General features: G+C 37.5%; 1 protein-coding gene across 2 annotated transcripts in view; it reads left to right on the forward strand.

The window, feature by feature from the left end:
* LOC124416566 (receptor-type tyrosine-protein phosphatase kappa) overlaps positions 1 to 16,486 on the forward strand; it is a 102,671-nt gene that overhangs the window by 83,382 nt on the left and 2,803 nt on the right. For both annotated transcript variants that reach the window (XM_046897756.1, XM_046897757.1), the window contains exons 4-7: positions 6,680 to 6,767; positions 9,791 to 9,867; positions 9,995 to 10,129; positions 14,587 to 14,727. In XM_046897756.1, coding sequence (XP_046753712.1) covers positions 6,680 to 6,767; positions 9,791 to 9,867; positions 9,995 to 10,129; positions 14,587 to 14,727 — 441 coding nt within the window. The remainder of the gene's footprint in view (positions 1 to 6,679; positions 6,768 to 9,790; positions 9,868 to 9,994; positions 10,130 to 14,586; positions 14,728 to 16,486) is intronic.

Below are 16,486 nucleotides of genomic sequence, written 5' to 3' on the forward strand. Positions count from 1 at the left end.
GTGGCATTAACGACTATGTCATTACACCAAATGATTATAACTTGTTCGAAATATTTTTGTAACTTCAACGATATTTGAAACGTTACTAGAATTATATTAATATCGATTTGTTTGGCAATACTGTGACTTGTGTTATGTGAACCGATGTAAAAGCATATATGAGTCGAAGAAATGTAGAAAGAAATATATTTTGCGAGGAAAGTGGATCATCAAAGCAATAACATCAAACTTATCCTTCTTATTCGTCTTATTCTTGAATTCTTACAACTTTTTAATCTTCTTTGTTCGACTTGCACCGACTGTCGCAGCAGAGCGCATAACGCTGTTCTTAAACTGCAGTTTTTCGCCACGGGTCGCAGATTTTCCATTCCGAATAAAAATCAAGAGGAAAGTCTGCGGAGAGACGATGTGGAACGATTTAATTCACCGGAGAGAAATCCACGGCAATACGATTGTGGCCCAGAATCGAGACCGAACTTTTCGAAAGCCGATTGCTGATAAGTTCGACGTTGAAAATTGCTCGCCCTATAAATTAACCTCGAATTCAATTTCCCGAAATCTGTTAATTGGCGATAATTTACCTCAAAGTTATTTAACTCGTTACTCTCACCGCCTCATTCTGTATTTTATTAGACGAATTATAATGTATCCGATTCAAGCCTCCGAGACAAGGGAGCCAAAAATTAGTTGTCGGGCATTTGAATCTCGTACTTCTTTCGAAAGATGCTTTGATTCGCTTATTCGTTTGTTGCTTCTGTTAAGATAATCAAATTTAATAATTATCCAAAGTCTCTGCGAATCGAATTACACTAATTAGCTTCAGATTCGATACTCGACTTATGTTTCTCTCCTCCTGAGATTAAATTTCAGAAGGTTCGGTACATTTCTGAGGATTAATATCCCATAATTCACCGCCTAATACGACCAACAAGCAAATAATCCGTTCCGTCGCTTCAAATTTTGCAAATTTTAATGCATAAATAGAGATCGTGAATAAAGTTCAAATAATAAAATGAATTTACACATCAACAATCGACGATTTTTCAAAGCATAAACAAATCATCGGAAAGGTCGTGACGGACTTTTGTCAGACCATTTTAAATCCGTTTCGATTTTTTTTTCCATTCATTTTTCTACTCCATCGATTTTTCGTTACTGAATGTGATTTTTCTCACCTTTCTTGTAAACCATATCGTAAAATGCGATGAGAAAATTTTCCAAGAAACGGTTATTCACCGTCTAGACTCATGATTGGTGATCCACCGCGTCTCGTCAACGAAACAAAGTTTTCAGTTTATAAAACAAGTTCTGAAAATAGCCACTGCAAGCTCGCGAACTCTGCAGAGAGTATCGTAGACAAAACAAAATGAGGGGAGAAAAAATGAGAAAAAAGTTGAAGCACAGATGATGAAGAGCGAGAAAAGAAAAAAAATTGTGAATAAAAAAAAATAATAATAACAAATAAAATAAGAAGGCGAAGAAGAAGAAGAAGAAGAAGATAAAGAAAGAAAAAGAATACTTTACACGTCTGGAATATATAATCAAAAAAAAAAAAAAAAAAACCAGCGACTTCGTCTTTCGACAACTTGTAATATGTTTAGCGACCTACTTGTTCGTATTATACACATACAATATTGATACTTATATCATACATGTTTGACGTCACGAGAGAGAGAGAGAAAGAGAGAGAGAGATGTGGGTGATTTTCTAATAATAAAAAGTATGGAGAAACAGCAAGAAAGAAACCGTAAATCCTTTGGATTAATCACAAAAGAGGTTTCACCTTTATTTTCCTCACAAATTCCAACATCGTCAGAAAAATATTTTTAATATGGTTCTATGGGCGAGTGAATTTATTACGTATATTGTACGTATATATATATATATATATATATATACATGCCACCATTGCAATGGTTCATAGATCATCGAGACGGCTTGACTGTCTGACCGTTTTGTTGGCTTTACCACTTCAGTATGCAGTGGCTATGTATGATATATTATACGATATATTATAAGGGACGTAAGCTGGTGAGACGGAAACAGTGAAAATAGTCCGACTGCAAAGGGCTTTACAAAAGCTTGACAGACTCGAATGGCTGGTTTTCAGATTTTTTTCTCTTGTAATACGTATCTTGGATTCTTTCCATTTCATTCGATTGCAATATATATATATATAGTATATCTAAACAAAATTGTACGCCTGGTAAGTTTGTCGTCACACGACTGATTGCGAATCTTGTTAGTTTTGATTTTATTCCGACAATTCGTTTGCAAAAATTTATATAATAATTCCTTGAGATAATCTTGAAATAATCAACTTAATATGTAAAGCCAACTCAAAGTGGCCAGAATTACAGAAAAAGAAATGCAATCGTTTTATTTTGAACATTGTTAGAATTATTAATACAATTACTGCACGCTCGGAAAGCGAAGGAAAACGTTCAAACAGGTTTTTGCATTCAATGAAGTCAGTGGCAATTAGTCAGGTTCACTTTTTGCAACAAGCGAGGCTCTTTGATCATCGTCAAGGATACGCGGATCTCGTTATATGATATCTTGAGTGGCCAATTAAATTGCTGCCAAGTATAATTCGCATAAATATATATTATATATATATATATATATATATATATATATATATATATATATATATATATATATATTATATATAGTACGACGCAATGCGGGACACAGTGCCCGACTGCGCATGCGTAATATAACCGAAGACTATTGGTCGGCAAGACAGGGCAGCCAACTTACCCGAAAAACTAGTAAATGAGATGCTGAAACTCTCTGCTGAAATTATGTCTATACGATCGTCTCGTAGCAGCGATCAGTCGTCAGTAAGTCGACGGTACATATCAACGATTCGAGATCTGGTTAACCTTAAAAACTTGCATCGTCCGCGTAGACTACGTGAAAATTAGGTTGGCCAACCTGCCAAAAAAACTCGCGCATGCGCAGACTGACGAGTTGTCTGTCGTTTCAGTCCCTGAATCTGAAGGAGTAGAGAAGAAACGAAAGGATGAGCCGCGGATAATGACGCGCGGTTTTCGAGATCTCTGCTTGTGGTTATTCGGTCCGATAACGAGGCAGTAGAATCTCGTACAGCGACGGGTCACGACGCTCGATATTCTCAACCATCTCCAAATGCAAATCTTCCGATAAGACGGATGCCCGGTTTCTAAGGGTTGCCAATCCTTTCCGGCTGTCATGTCCTTCGACTCTCTCTTTACGGCTGACGTGGTGATCCATAGTGTTTTTTTTTTCGCCGCATTTTCACCTTATTTTGAATATTTGAATATTTTAAATCGTTCTACTTTTTTAATAAGGTAGCTATAAGATCCGCGATTGATTTACTTCGTATCCATTGCACTTTTCGAAAAAATGAAACTCAAACCGATGGGATGGATAGGATGGAATAAAATACAAATATTGACTGAAGAAAATTTCGCCCATTACTGTACTAGAGTAGTTAATATGTTTAAATAAAATTTTGGGAACGATTGATTGCATTTTTCGAATATTAAGTATGTACAAAAGATTTTAAGAAGCAAAAAGAAAAAAAAAAAAAAATTAAAAAAGTTTCACAAGCGACAACAGGTGTTGGCCATTGTCAGGATTGACGCAAGACGTCTGCGGAAATTTGTAGGCATAAAACGATGCTCGATTTTTCGCGGATAAATAATGGAGGGATGTATGTATATATAAGTGTGTATATAGTTATATACATACTTGTACATGGCCGTGGGTGTGCGGATGTGTGCCTTCAACACATTTCACCGAAGTATCTATACCTACCCGACGTACGATTCCGTTTTACAGTTTTTCCACAGAGCCGAGCTCTCTCCGACATGAAAAAGCTCTTAAACTGATTTACCGCCGAAATGTTTAGCGATAGTTTGCCCGGTGAACGAAAACCGCTGTGAGGACTCCGTTTCAAGGCCAAACCGATCTCACTCCTCGAAATTAATCATAAAAATTTTCAAAACCAAAAACCGTGTCACCGAAATTCCAGCCGAATTTTTTAACAATGCGGAGCTGGATTAAAAAGTTTTTAATTTTTGCATCGGACTTTCGATCGACTCGAGTATATTTCGAATTTCAAAATTCAAGCTAACGTGACGATAAAAATCGGTGAAGTGGAAAATTTGTCCAAAAAACAAACTTAACCGGTTGAGAAAATGTTGTCGAAGGGTTTTCACGATGAAAGGGTTTTCACTTTGAAATTTCACGGCATACCTGCAGCTCGTTAAGTGAAAAATTATTCGCGAGGTTGGTTCACTTGATACAACCTTACAACCGAATTCACAATTTGGGCTCAGCTCCAGGCTGCATTCTGGTCGATGAGTTAGCCCCTTTACCTGCCGACCATTCAACTTTTGACCACTCACCCATGCCGGACTCCTTTGTACGTTTGTGCTCGTGGTTCTGGCAGAACAAGAGAGATAGAAAGGGAGGGAGAGAGAGAGAGAGAGAGGGAGGCTCCGGTTCGGCCCTTGTGATGTGTGCAATTTACTTTGGACTGTTTCACAGAATCCGGGGACCGAAAAAAACGTGATACAGGCAAACCGTTGATGTCCTTTTGGAAACTGGTATTCTGCGTCAACGCCGTGGATTCGAGAGATAGAATTTGTTATTTGTACGCTTATTATTAACGCTAAAAATATTATTCAGGTCTTCGTTATTCGTTGTATACACAATGAGAAAGATCTTTCAATTCTTTGATTTGTAGAAATAATAATTCATCCTTACTCGACCTGAAAGGACTTGACTTTACTCAAAGAAATATCTCGTTTAATTTTACTTCAACGAAGTGGTTAATAACTTCACAGTATCGAAGTGATTTTCTAAGTTTTTATACTGACTTTGGAAAATTGTGTGAATGTGTTTGTAGAAAGTGTCTGTTCTTGCGTCAAATACAGTTTTTTTCCATTCAAAATGAAATTAAATTATTTCGTAATGAAATAAAATAATCACGACGTAATGATTTTTTGAAATTCGATCTTTTCGTTATCACAAAGATAATCTGGTGCCCAACCTTCTAATCTATTTTGATCTCGTATATAATTGAATGAAATCCACTCAAATTCGCAATTTTTTGCTTCTTTTCTTTTCGAGGAAATTAAATCTGTTCAAATAAAAACCCAGAGGCAGCAAACGCATTCGCACCTCGAGGGTGATTTTGCAACCATAAGGTATCGTCGTCGTTGTTCTTTTTCGCGAGCCACTGACTGCAGGCGCGTTTTACCCGCCCAAAGGGCGAATAAAGTCCAGTAAATGCGGAAGAATGGCCGGCCCGAAATGGTCAGCGAAGCAGTTTCATAAGCCCTCGACACACACCAACATCCTGAAAATGTCGTCCTTTCCAAATAAAGCGCCATTTATTCCGTTCAACGCCCTCGAATGACTAGCTACTGCTAAAAAGAAGAAAGAAGAAAAAAGAAAAAAATTTGACAACTTTCAAAAATACGTTGAACGGAATGTTTTATTCGATTTATTCAAATCCAAATAAGTTTCGGTTCCACGTTTTGTAACACAAATTCGCCAAATACTCTGGAACGTCGTAATGCGAAAAAAATCGCACGCAGGTTGTGCTTCACGATCAGAGAGCGTGAATTGGCGAAGATCCGAGGCTCCGTTTCAGCGGAAGATTGATGGACGCCATCGCGGTATTCGGTGTCGTCAATCTCTCCTTCTCTCGGTTATAATATCTTCCCTCCTTTCCTTCTCCACGAACCGTCCGTAGCAACGAATAGACCGTCATGTGGGATAATAGAGGGGAAAACCGTGTCCGATGTCGAGATGAGACACGTGTTTGTCTGCTGGGCTCAGGTACCGGAAAACTCACACCTCCGTAGAAGCAATTTTTCAAATCGATTGGACGTGCGAAAAAAACTTTCATTTTTTTGTGGGTGAAAATCCACGAGATGTTTTTTCGAAATTTACCCTTTTTATCATTTTCATCCGACTCCTTAAGGGGATATTCTGGTCTGGAAATTGAAAAAAAAAACGATTTTTTCTCTCCATATTTTCAAAGTTTAGACCTTTAAGATAATTTTTGGAAATTCAAAATATTTTCGGAGTTACAGTTATCGATCCGGCCAGAACAAATATTTGAACGCGTCTTTCTCGAAACTAGTTTTTTCGATACGGTTGACATTATATCTCAAAATCTGATTGACCGATGTACTTGGAATTCGGTGAAAATGTTTTTTGTATATTTCTCTATGGTTGGAAGCACGGATTAAAGAAAAAAAAAAAAATCTTACTATTTTTAAAAAATTGGGAAAGGTCAAAAAACAGGGGCACAAAATTTTTTTTTTTTCCTACAAATCCTTGGCATTTTGTAAAAAACATTTTTTTGTCTTCCCGTGCTCCGGACTATTGAAACGTCTTTACTAACGAAGAATTTCTCTGGATTTTTTATTTCGAAATACTACAAGAGTCAAAAACATATCGAACTTTTTTTTTTGTATTCTTGTAACATCATATAAAGATGTTTTTTATTTCTTTTTTATGTCACTTAGAAAAAAGTCGAAAATTTAGGCCTCTGGACCAGAATACTCCCTTAAAAGGGATTCAACCCTACCATGCTGGTCAATTTCTCCGATTGAGTTGCAACTTGCTACCGAATTTGGCCGGCTGGCTCATTTCGTTTTCCTTTTGATTTCAGACCGCAATCAAAGTCGAGACGCACTCCTGCAAACACGCGACGAAGATCGCGAATAAGGAGAAGAATCAAAATCAAAGGTGCATCCCCTGTAAGTATATATATATATACTACATATAATGCGAATGTTTTGAGGTAAATAAGGAAACACCAATCGCAGGATTAAATCGATGAGTTTTCCGCACCTCATGATTTTCCGGATAAAAATCTGGGCACGACAATTACGCGTAAATTTGTTTTTCCTTTCAATCGATCGTCCGGTAATAAATTCTTCGAATTATACGAGAATACGAGATCAGAATAAACATCGTGTAACATTTTACTACCAGGACGTAAAAAAAATCCGTCGATATAACGTGCAATTAAAATTTATCCTTCTTCCTTCATCTATGGTAGGTACGCACGTGTCATGGTACATGAAAAGTGCGCATTCTCCTAAGAATTTTATGTCACGAAATTCGATAACAAAATAGAAAGAAAATTGAAACTAGATTTTATCGCTGCGCTTAACCGATTACTTTTGTATTTTCTTTTTAATATTAGTTTTTTATTCTCTTTCATCGTACACTTTTCACCGATTATACGTTACATATTGTATATAGATAGCAACCTGCTGTCAGGTTTAAACATTTTCTTTCACAAAATAGTAACATCATACCGAGTTGACATTTATGTTTAGTCTTTTATAACGTAATATAGTCGGCGTATTATCGCGATCTTTATCGAGGGTGAAAAATTGCGGGGAAGGAAGAAAGTCGACGTCGGAGTTAACAGCTTGAATACGCTTCCCAACAGACAAACTTATGCACATAACATTTTATATTAATACTTCACATCCGTCTGCTCATATTTTTTACTCCTATACAAAGATATCAAGTCTCGTTTTTGACGCATCGCTACGGCGGCGGCGTTGCTTGATTTTTCCTACACTTCGTCCGTTTTCACCCTAGTTGCGTTTCTTTTCTTTTTCTTCTTAACGTAACTTCTTTTTTCTTCTTTTTCTTTCTCCTTTGTCTCTGATAAATACGTATCAAGCCGCATGCACTGCTGAGCATTTTCACGAATCGTTGAACTTGTTCGTTCGTTCGTTCGTTCGTTCGTTTCTACTGAAATTCTCCTCCTCATTGCTTGTTCCAGAAACTCGGTCATCGCGGAGGAGAAATTATTTGTTACTTTTTATATACTAAACTTGTTTATTTCGTCGATTTACGACATGCGAGGGACAATATTTTCACAACTAAACTTAGAACTTTGTCTATGAAATATATTATTTTCATACACACACTCAGGCAAACGTTGTAAAGGATAAATGAAGAAAATTGTTTTCTGAACTTATTATCCGACTGGAAAGAAAATTTTGAGACCAGAATTTTCAATTTTTTTTTTTTTTTTTCGGTTAAAAAAAAGCTAAAATCGTGATCACATATTAATGAAAAAAATGAATTTCACAATAACAGAATCATGTAATTGATAGCTCGTGGAAATTTTTTATAAATATTGTGTTGAAAAAAAGAAAAGAGAGAAGGGGGAAAAAAATTTATGAGAGAAGAAAAAAAAATTACTCTCCTTCAATAAAGCGTTGTCGGTATCTTTATGTCTATGTATAGAAATGTTTTGTGAGAAATATTTGCAACAAATATTGTTTTCAAGACGAAAAAAAGAAGTTGCCGAAGCTTGCAACGAGATCTTTACTTCGGAATGATTTTTCGTTTAATCTATTCACTGGGAGTTGTTTTTTTCATCGATAAGTTAAGCACTTTTCAGGCGACGATTCAGAAAACGTACAAAAGGGGAAAGAAGAAAAGTTTTTCCTCGTCCATTTTTTTTTTTTTTTTTTCTTCTACTTTTTCTCCTTCTTCAACCTACGAGCGAAAGAGCCAGGTATATGTATACATATAATACCTCAGACCAGACGGGCTTGGAGAAAGAAGTTTCAACGGTATAAATCTCCTCGATTCTATTACCTTCGTTTTCTAATTGACGTACAATTCCTTTTTCTTCCTTCTTCGCGTCGCCAAGTTATCGTTAAAATCGCTTCTGCAGGCGCTCAGAGTAAAAAAAAAAAAAAAAAAAAAATTCACACGGCTGTATTTGGCGGGCATAAATTTCGTTCGGATTGGTTTGAAACGTTCTTGAAATCCGCAATTTCGAGCACAGAATTTCTCAACGTCTGTGACTGAACGACTCGCCGGATTTCAATCTCGCCCAAATTCATGGAAATCAATTGTATCTTGATTCGCGGAAGAGAAAACCCGGAAAATCGATACTCTTTTTCGAAAACCTCGGTTTAACTTTTCCTTTTTTTTTTTTTTCTCTACAGTCGACAGAATTAGAGAAACAAAAAAACTGTTTATCTGATTAATTATCCACTTTAAAATTCGAATAAGACTTTTCCAGAACTCAATTATCCACTCATTATTTTCCCAAGTAAGTATATTTGCGGAATCATCATTATAAACTGCCTTTGGATACACAATTTGTTAACAAGGTCCTAAAATTAAGCGAAAATATTATTTTGCGTTCATACGATTGCATAAACAATTGTATTTTCTGCACTCTGTTTTACCGTCTCAACTCTGGCTCCATTATTTCGTTGAAAAAACGTTTCGACTTCAAACACCGTGATTTAAATAAATTAAGTACCTCAAGAATTGAGTATATACGGAAGTCGCGTTGATATATATATATATATATATATATATATATACATTTGCGAAATTTAATTGAACCAAAATCACTTCATCCAACTCGTTCGGGTCCACAAACGGACTCTACAATCAGAACGAAATCAAACTTCTGTAACGGCAATTTTAAGGCGTGCAGAGATGCTTAATTAGCCACTCTTGCTGACTACCAAAGCTCACGGAGCCAACTTTTGTACGGTTATGGGATTCGAATTGAGAGAGAGTAATAGAGTTGAGGATGAATCAAATTTCAGATTTTTGAAACAGTTTTTTCCTCGTTCCTTACTTTTAGACCGAGTGTGTGCTCCACGCTCATCCTTAAGATGCCGCGAAGCCGAGACGCCATTTGCTCAGAGCTTTTCTCTCACGTATTACGTATACACACGAGTTTACGATTTCTGTCACGATTTTTTTTACTCTCATTTTCCAGACGACTACAACAGGGTTGTTCTCGACACGATAAAAGGCGAGCCTGACTCCGATTACGTCAACGCTTCCTACGTCGACGTGAGTATTTGGAACTAAAGTTTTTTCATTTCGAGAAAAAACAAAACGCGAGTATTTTTATTCGGTTCTTTTTTAAGCACCTAAAATTTCACCGCTCAATATGACATCGACGATTCTTCTTTTACAGAGTATACTAAAGCCAAACGCCTACATCGTGACGCAAGGACCGATGGAAAATACTGTGACAGAATTTTGGAGAATGGTTTGGCAGGAAAACGCTTCGTGTATCGTCATGCTGACGAAAACCTTCGACTTCATTAGGGTAAGTGTTAAAAATCTTTATTCATTTACCCCTCGGCTAGCACCTTGGGGTCGTTCGAGACCCCAAGAGTTTTTAACCGAAATTTTATCTGAAAATGTGACTTATATATTACTACCTTGAGATTAAAAATTATTCTTCCGACCTTTTTAATCTTGTAAAATATGGTAAAAGACACTCGAGTGAATACCCAAAAAAAAAAAAAAAAATTCGAGTCAAAATATTAAATTGCTTCGTTACAACAAGCAATTTTCGGTTGGGGTCTTCAGCGACCCCAAGAAGATAACAGAGCACAACATTGATATCCAATACCATTTTCGTATAATCCTGTAATTAGCTACGATGATTTACCTAAAAGTATTCAAGAAATATAATAATTTTACGGATACTCGATGTTCTTCTATCTCGTACAAATGAAATCAATAAAAAGTATCGATTTTTCGCTAAACTATCTCCTCAAAAAGATCGGATTTCAAGACGAAAAAAAATTGCCCCCCGAAATTATGAAGATATTCTTTAAAAATCGTTAACGAATCTCACGAGCAACGTTATGCCTCAGCTCCAATTATCGCGTTTATTATAAACGGGATTGTTTGTCACGCGCATATAGACTCGAGTCTGTATCATACACGTGGACGATATTTACTCAGGCATGGACACATTAAACACATTGTGTATAAATATAATACCTGGACCCTTTTCGTAGCGGACAAATCGAGGGAAATTTCTCTTATACGCAATAGAATCTCTTTTCAGGCTGTTTGCTTTTCCTCTTTAACTGTAATGGTCAGCTGTTATCGAACCGATTATAAACAAGTTCGGTCTGTTGTCCACCCCTCGTATTTTACGTGTTCAAGATCAGGGGTCAGATTTATCCCCATATAACACAGCAAAAATATCACGACCTAGTTTTCTACTTCATTTTCTATCTACTTTAATCAATCTTCGAATTTGTATAAAATCTCGTTTGTTGAAAGTACTGTGTTCACAGCATTTAATTATTGTAATTTTTAACCACTTTTTTATACGTCATTTTCATTTTAGAGCTACATTTCATACAAATTTTACTGTGTACGTACGTAGTTTGATCTAAGAAGTAAAAGCTCCGGAATTTTTTAATCAAGACAGAGAATTCAATCCTTGAGAAAATCGTTGCAATCCATGCGAATTGTGAGCGATAAAGAAAGAAATGGGAACTTAAATTTGTCACGCGTTATTCCAACTTCGAGTGAAGTACGTATAATTTATCTCTGCCGCTGTTTCGTCGGCGAAAAAACACGCCAAGAACTAAATTTATTTGAAACTGAGAATTAAAAGGAAGAAGAGACGAGTATTGCAGAACTGCGGACCACGTGGTTAATAATTTCTTCAAGTTTCTTTCAAAATTCGTAACCTCGTTTTTTTTACGTTGCCAAAACGCTTCTTCGGACAAATTTCGAGAAAAGTTAAAATACTTTTGCAGCTCAATGTCAAACTTGTGAAAATTCCGCCCTAAGGAATAATTCGACGATACTTAATCATAAGTTTCGTCAAGTATTTCGAAGTAGTTGAAAATAAGTATGTCCATATATGTATGTATACTTATATTACGGCGCGAGGTTACTTAAGTGGGATATAAGTTTGCGAAATGTATGCGAAAATCGTCGTCTTCGCAGCGGAATACCGAATAATTCACGAAGTGTTTATGTGGCCGCAGTTCCATTTCCACGTTGCCATAACCTGTATGTTTGAGAAACTTTTTTACGCTTGGATGCTGCGTGTGTCAAATGCCGCAATCTTTTTCTCGTTAGGAATTCGCGTAGTTTTTCGCTTAATCTTTTTATATTCCTGAATCTTCAGTTTGTTCTGAAAGTTTCTTTCAACGAAGTGTTCCGAAAATGCGTTAACGCCGATGCCCGTTGTCATCCTCTTAAGGGTACGTAATACTCCTACCCTTACCGACCGAGCAAACTAACCCTTTTCTTCTAATATTAAATAAACAAATGAACGGAAAAGGAATTCATGTCCCGAAAATCGTAAGAAAAATCTGTCATTTTTTCACACGCATTACGAAAAGTGCATTGTTGATATACTTTGCGCAATTCCGGAAAAAATGAGGAGTAAAATCAGCCATCATGAGGCTGTTTTCATGAAAAATTCAGCTCGCTAGAGAGAAGAGGAATACACCGTCGAAACTTGATCCCTTTCCGTTGATTTGTTTGTTTAATACGAGAAGAAAGAGGGAGAGTTTCCTCAGTCGATAAAGGCGAGAGTACTACATACCCTTAAATACTTGTGCAACGTAGTCTGACACAAATTCATGCGGAAAATCCCTCCACTCATATGGACTATCTACTCTTTCTAATTCTCAGCTTCAACCTTTACAATTTTCTTAACTATTCTGGATAATTGGAACAATCGGTCAGGACGTGTCAGGATTGAAAAAACTTTTTTGCCACTTTCAACCAGCAGGCTGCAACTTTGTTTCTCATTGTTTACCTGTTCAGTTCTAATTTAGTTTCTTATTCAGTTATAATTATCGAATTACAAAAAATATCACCGAACTTAATAAATCAGATTCAATAAAACACGTAAAATTGTAAAGATTTTTGTGAAAATTCGACCAAATTGCGTTGTCACGTCGAAATTAAACTTGTTCTGAAAATCGTACGCAGTGACGATAAAGAAAAGAAAAGAAAAGAAAAAATGAAATAAAAAAAAGAAATCCAAAGAACGCTGTTGAAACCGTTACACCTTGTCTCTTGAATACAGAGTCGGGTGGAAGAAGAGAAGAAAAAAAAAAAAAGAAAACAAAAAGGAAATTGTGTCATGTTTTTTCTCGCCAGGATTTTCGCGTAAATGATACACTCGCGGCGCACAAACAGGTTGGCCAATATCTGTCGCGCGTATTCCCGGATGTGTATCGGCGGCATAACGGCGCGCCAGAAGCTCCGCCATGCTGTGTAATATCGAGAATTCAAACAAGCCTCCCCCCCCCCCCCCCCCCCGCCCCTTCCACAACCCCTCTGTAGTCGACGGGGGACGAGGTTTAGCAATATTTCATTAGACTGTCTCAATATCGCGCGCAGCGGGTTTAAGCGTTGGCGGAACGGTTTAGTTTCACCTCGCAAAGCTTGCAAGCTCCGGACGTTACGCCCGTATAAAAAAGACGAGACTGACGCGACGCGTCGCGACGCCTCGTCATGCCTTTCATCCATCCTCGTATTAATACACTAATCAAGACAGAATGCCGAGGGTTGCAAGCCTTCCGCCACCCTCCAACCACCACCACCTCTGAAAACATTCGTTTATGATTACACCCGGCTAACCTGCGGCGCCGAATATCTCGGCGCCAACGATAACCTCGACGTTTACCTCGACGTTGGTTAGAACGACTTAATTAAATATCGCCCTGTAGCATCGCGATTCCGTAACCTGTGGCCTTCCGTGCTTGTTTTGTATGAGAATTCGAGCTTGCGGGGAGGGTTGATATTCGAGACAAAACTTCAGGCTCTTTTCTGAATTTTTTTTACAATTTTGTTTTCTTGGGTTGTGGTATGGTGCCGATTCGTGCCCAAACATCGGTTTCGATATGTTTTATCATACTTGAGTTTAGGGTTTTTTTTAACTTCTCGTCATTCTGTTTTCGGAGAAAAAGAGAAGTTATTGTAATTACTACGAAAATCCAAAGTCGAGCTTTCGAGATCTAGAGAATTAATCCTGACCATTTTTGTTCCAATATCTTGAGAAAGGATGAATAAAATCGAATGAAAATTGGTAAAAAGAGGTTCTTTGGGTCGCTATTCACGAATCTAAAGCCTGGTTTGCAAAATATAAATTTGGCCATTTCAATATGTTGAAAAAATACTAAAAACATTTGGATTTTTATGAAAGTACTAAACTCGAAGGTTTGTTGGGTGGCTGATCACGAATCTTAGCTCAGATCTGCGAAATCCAATATGGTGGAAAACAGATTTTTTAAATATTTTGATTTTGATAGAAATTAGTAGACGGCGGCATTTTAGATCACCCATAACGAGTCTAAGGTCATAGTTCAAAAATTTCTAATGGCGGATCGATTATAGTGATTGAAAATGAAAAAATTGTCATATTTTCATGTAATATGCGACTCGAGGGCTTTTGAATCTAAATTAATATTATATATGTGTATCATTATTTCAAGTTGAATCTGAAGTTAGGTAGACTATTTCATAAGGTCTTTCGTTCGTTTCCTAACTTTTCGTTCAGACCTGATTTTGGCGTAACGATATTTTCAAATTCAGCCTACTTCGTTTGTCGATATATTGTCTTCTGTCATAAATTCCTTCAAACGTCATATTTTTCAAACTATACATCACAAACTATTACGATCAGATCGAAAATCCGCTTTTGACTGTCGTTTGCTTTCACCGCAGTCAAGACTGTCGCACTTTTTTTGTTTTTTCTCTCGGTCAAACGTGTTGTAAATAGAATTTTTTCAGGTCATGTGTGTCCAGTACTGGCCAGCGAGCAAAGACAAGGACGAGGAATACGGCGGTATTGGAGTATCGGTTTTAAAGGAGGAGGAACTGGCCAATTTTCACATACGAACGATAAAGCTCTACAAGAAGAACGACGCGGGGGTGAGTCGAAAACTCGATAACAACTTGCCGCATTGCACTCGGCGAAATTCGATAAATACTGACTTTCGTTAGGCTCCTATCAATAAGACGTGTTATTGCAATATTCCAAGTACGAATTTGAAGAAATTGGAATAAATGGTTGATCGTGATACAAAATAATACTTTCATACAAATTCGTGCCTGCCTCGATATTTACCTCCACTATATCATCATATAAAACGAGTTTTGCACATCAGCTTCGAATCCACTCTGTACCTAAGTATTACAGCCTGATTCATAATAATTTCTTAACTTTTCTGCAAATTCAATGGAGGATTGTAATTCTCCGAAGTACTGAGAATTTCACGGGGTTTAAACATCCCGATATTACATACATATATGTTATGGTTTAATATACTCAGGTAAAATTTCTAGGCATGCAAGATATATCCAAAGATACATACGAAGTCGTAATACACCGGACTGCAAATTCTCGCGAGAACTGGCTCGTGTTAATTTCACCTCTCCGAACTGTCCTCGCGTTTTGAAAAGAGCTCGCGAGTTTCATACACCCGCAAATATACAGACACAGGGTGTGTTATACGTCCGTAAATCCATGTGCCGTACATACGAACACGCGCTAAGGGGCTCGACCCAGTTTGACCCAAACCAGCCCAGCCGCAGTGGGATTTGCTGCGAACGTTATACGCCATCTCGGTTTCCTCTCGTATTTATTTTCAGCTTTGGAAATAACAGTTGCTCCGAGTATTTTCGATATCGAAAAAGAGAGAGTCAGGCTTTCCGCTGAAACTTTTACCTCAAGAAAAACACGTCGGGAAATTGAGGAAAATAATTTGTATCAAACGGTCTTCTATTAAACTTTACAATCTTTGAACGGATTCTCGCCACAACCACTTTAATTAGCCGCTCTAAAGTTCTGGCTCGAGTTTAAATGAGAATCGACGTTCTGCTTGCGGTAGTAATTCGAACTCGTGTGCACGTGTGTATAAGTAATCTCAACCTTATTTTTGCATAGCTTCATGCTCTCTCTGTCTCTCCCTTTTTTCCTGTCGAGTCGATAAATTGTCATTTTCCAATAGCGCTCGAGTATGTATAACACGCATCCGGTATTCGAAATGGTGCGAACGAACAATCCGCGTCCTGATCACACTCTCAAGGGACTCGAGCTGGAAGAGAATACATTAACTATATATATATTCTTTGTAAAATGTGAGGAAAATTCACCGGAATCACGAACTAGACTTCGGGAAGTTCATGATTCATAATTAACGGAATTCTTCCCTCGTCCCCGGAAGACCGAAAGAAGGTTTGATATTCCGCCGGAAGATCCATCAGTTTAACGACGGCTCAGGGAGACTACCATAGCATGCAAAGCTCTTTCAAAAGCGTCGATTCCGCACGAGATTCCTGTTTACAAAATAAAATGGAAATAAAAATAAAAAGAAAATGGCGATAATCGAACCTCGTCGTTTACTTCCATCAATCCATCAGTCGGTCAATCAATGTCGCACGATCCATAAAACAATAACCCCAAGATACGACGATGCAGGTAACGGCGTGATCCTGAAATGTTTTCACAACGCTAGGATGATCCGCGACTGCAATTTTCTGGTTCAAAAATTGTGATGAAACGATAACGCTGCGGTGTAACAGTGCGTCTTCCGCTTCGCGGAAGGAATATTGGATTTCGGGGCGAGGCAGGCACTCAGGCACTTGTTCACTTTGTCGTGTAGTCACTTTCTGTGTGTATGATCAGCCA

This window comes from Diprion similis, chromosome 2 (genome assembly GCF_021155765.1).
Source record: "Diprion similis isolate iyDipSimi1 chromosome 2, iyDipSimi1.1, whole genome shotgun sequence".
NCBI lineage: Eukaryota > Metazoa > Arthropoda > Insecta > Hymenoptera > Diprionidae > Diprion > Diprion similis.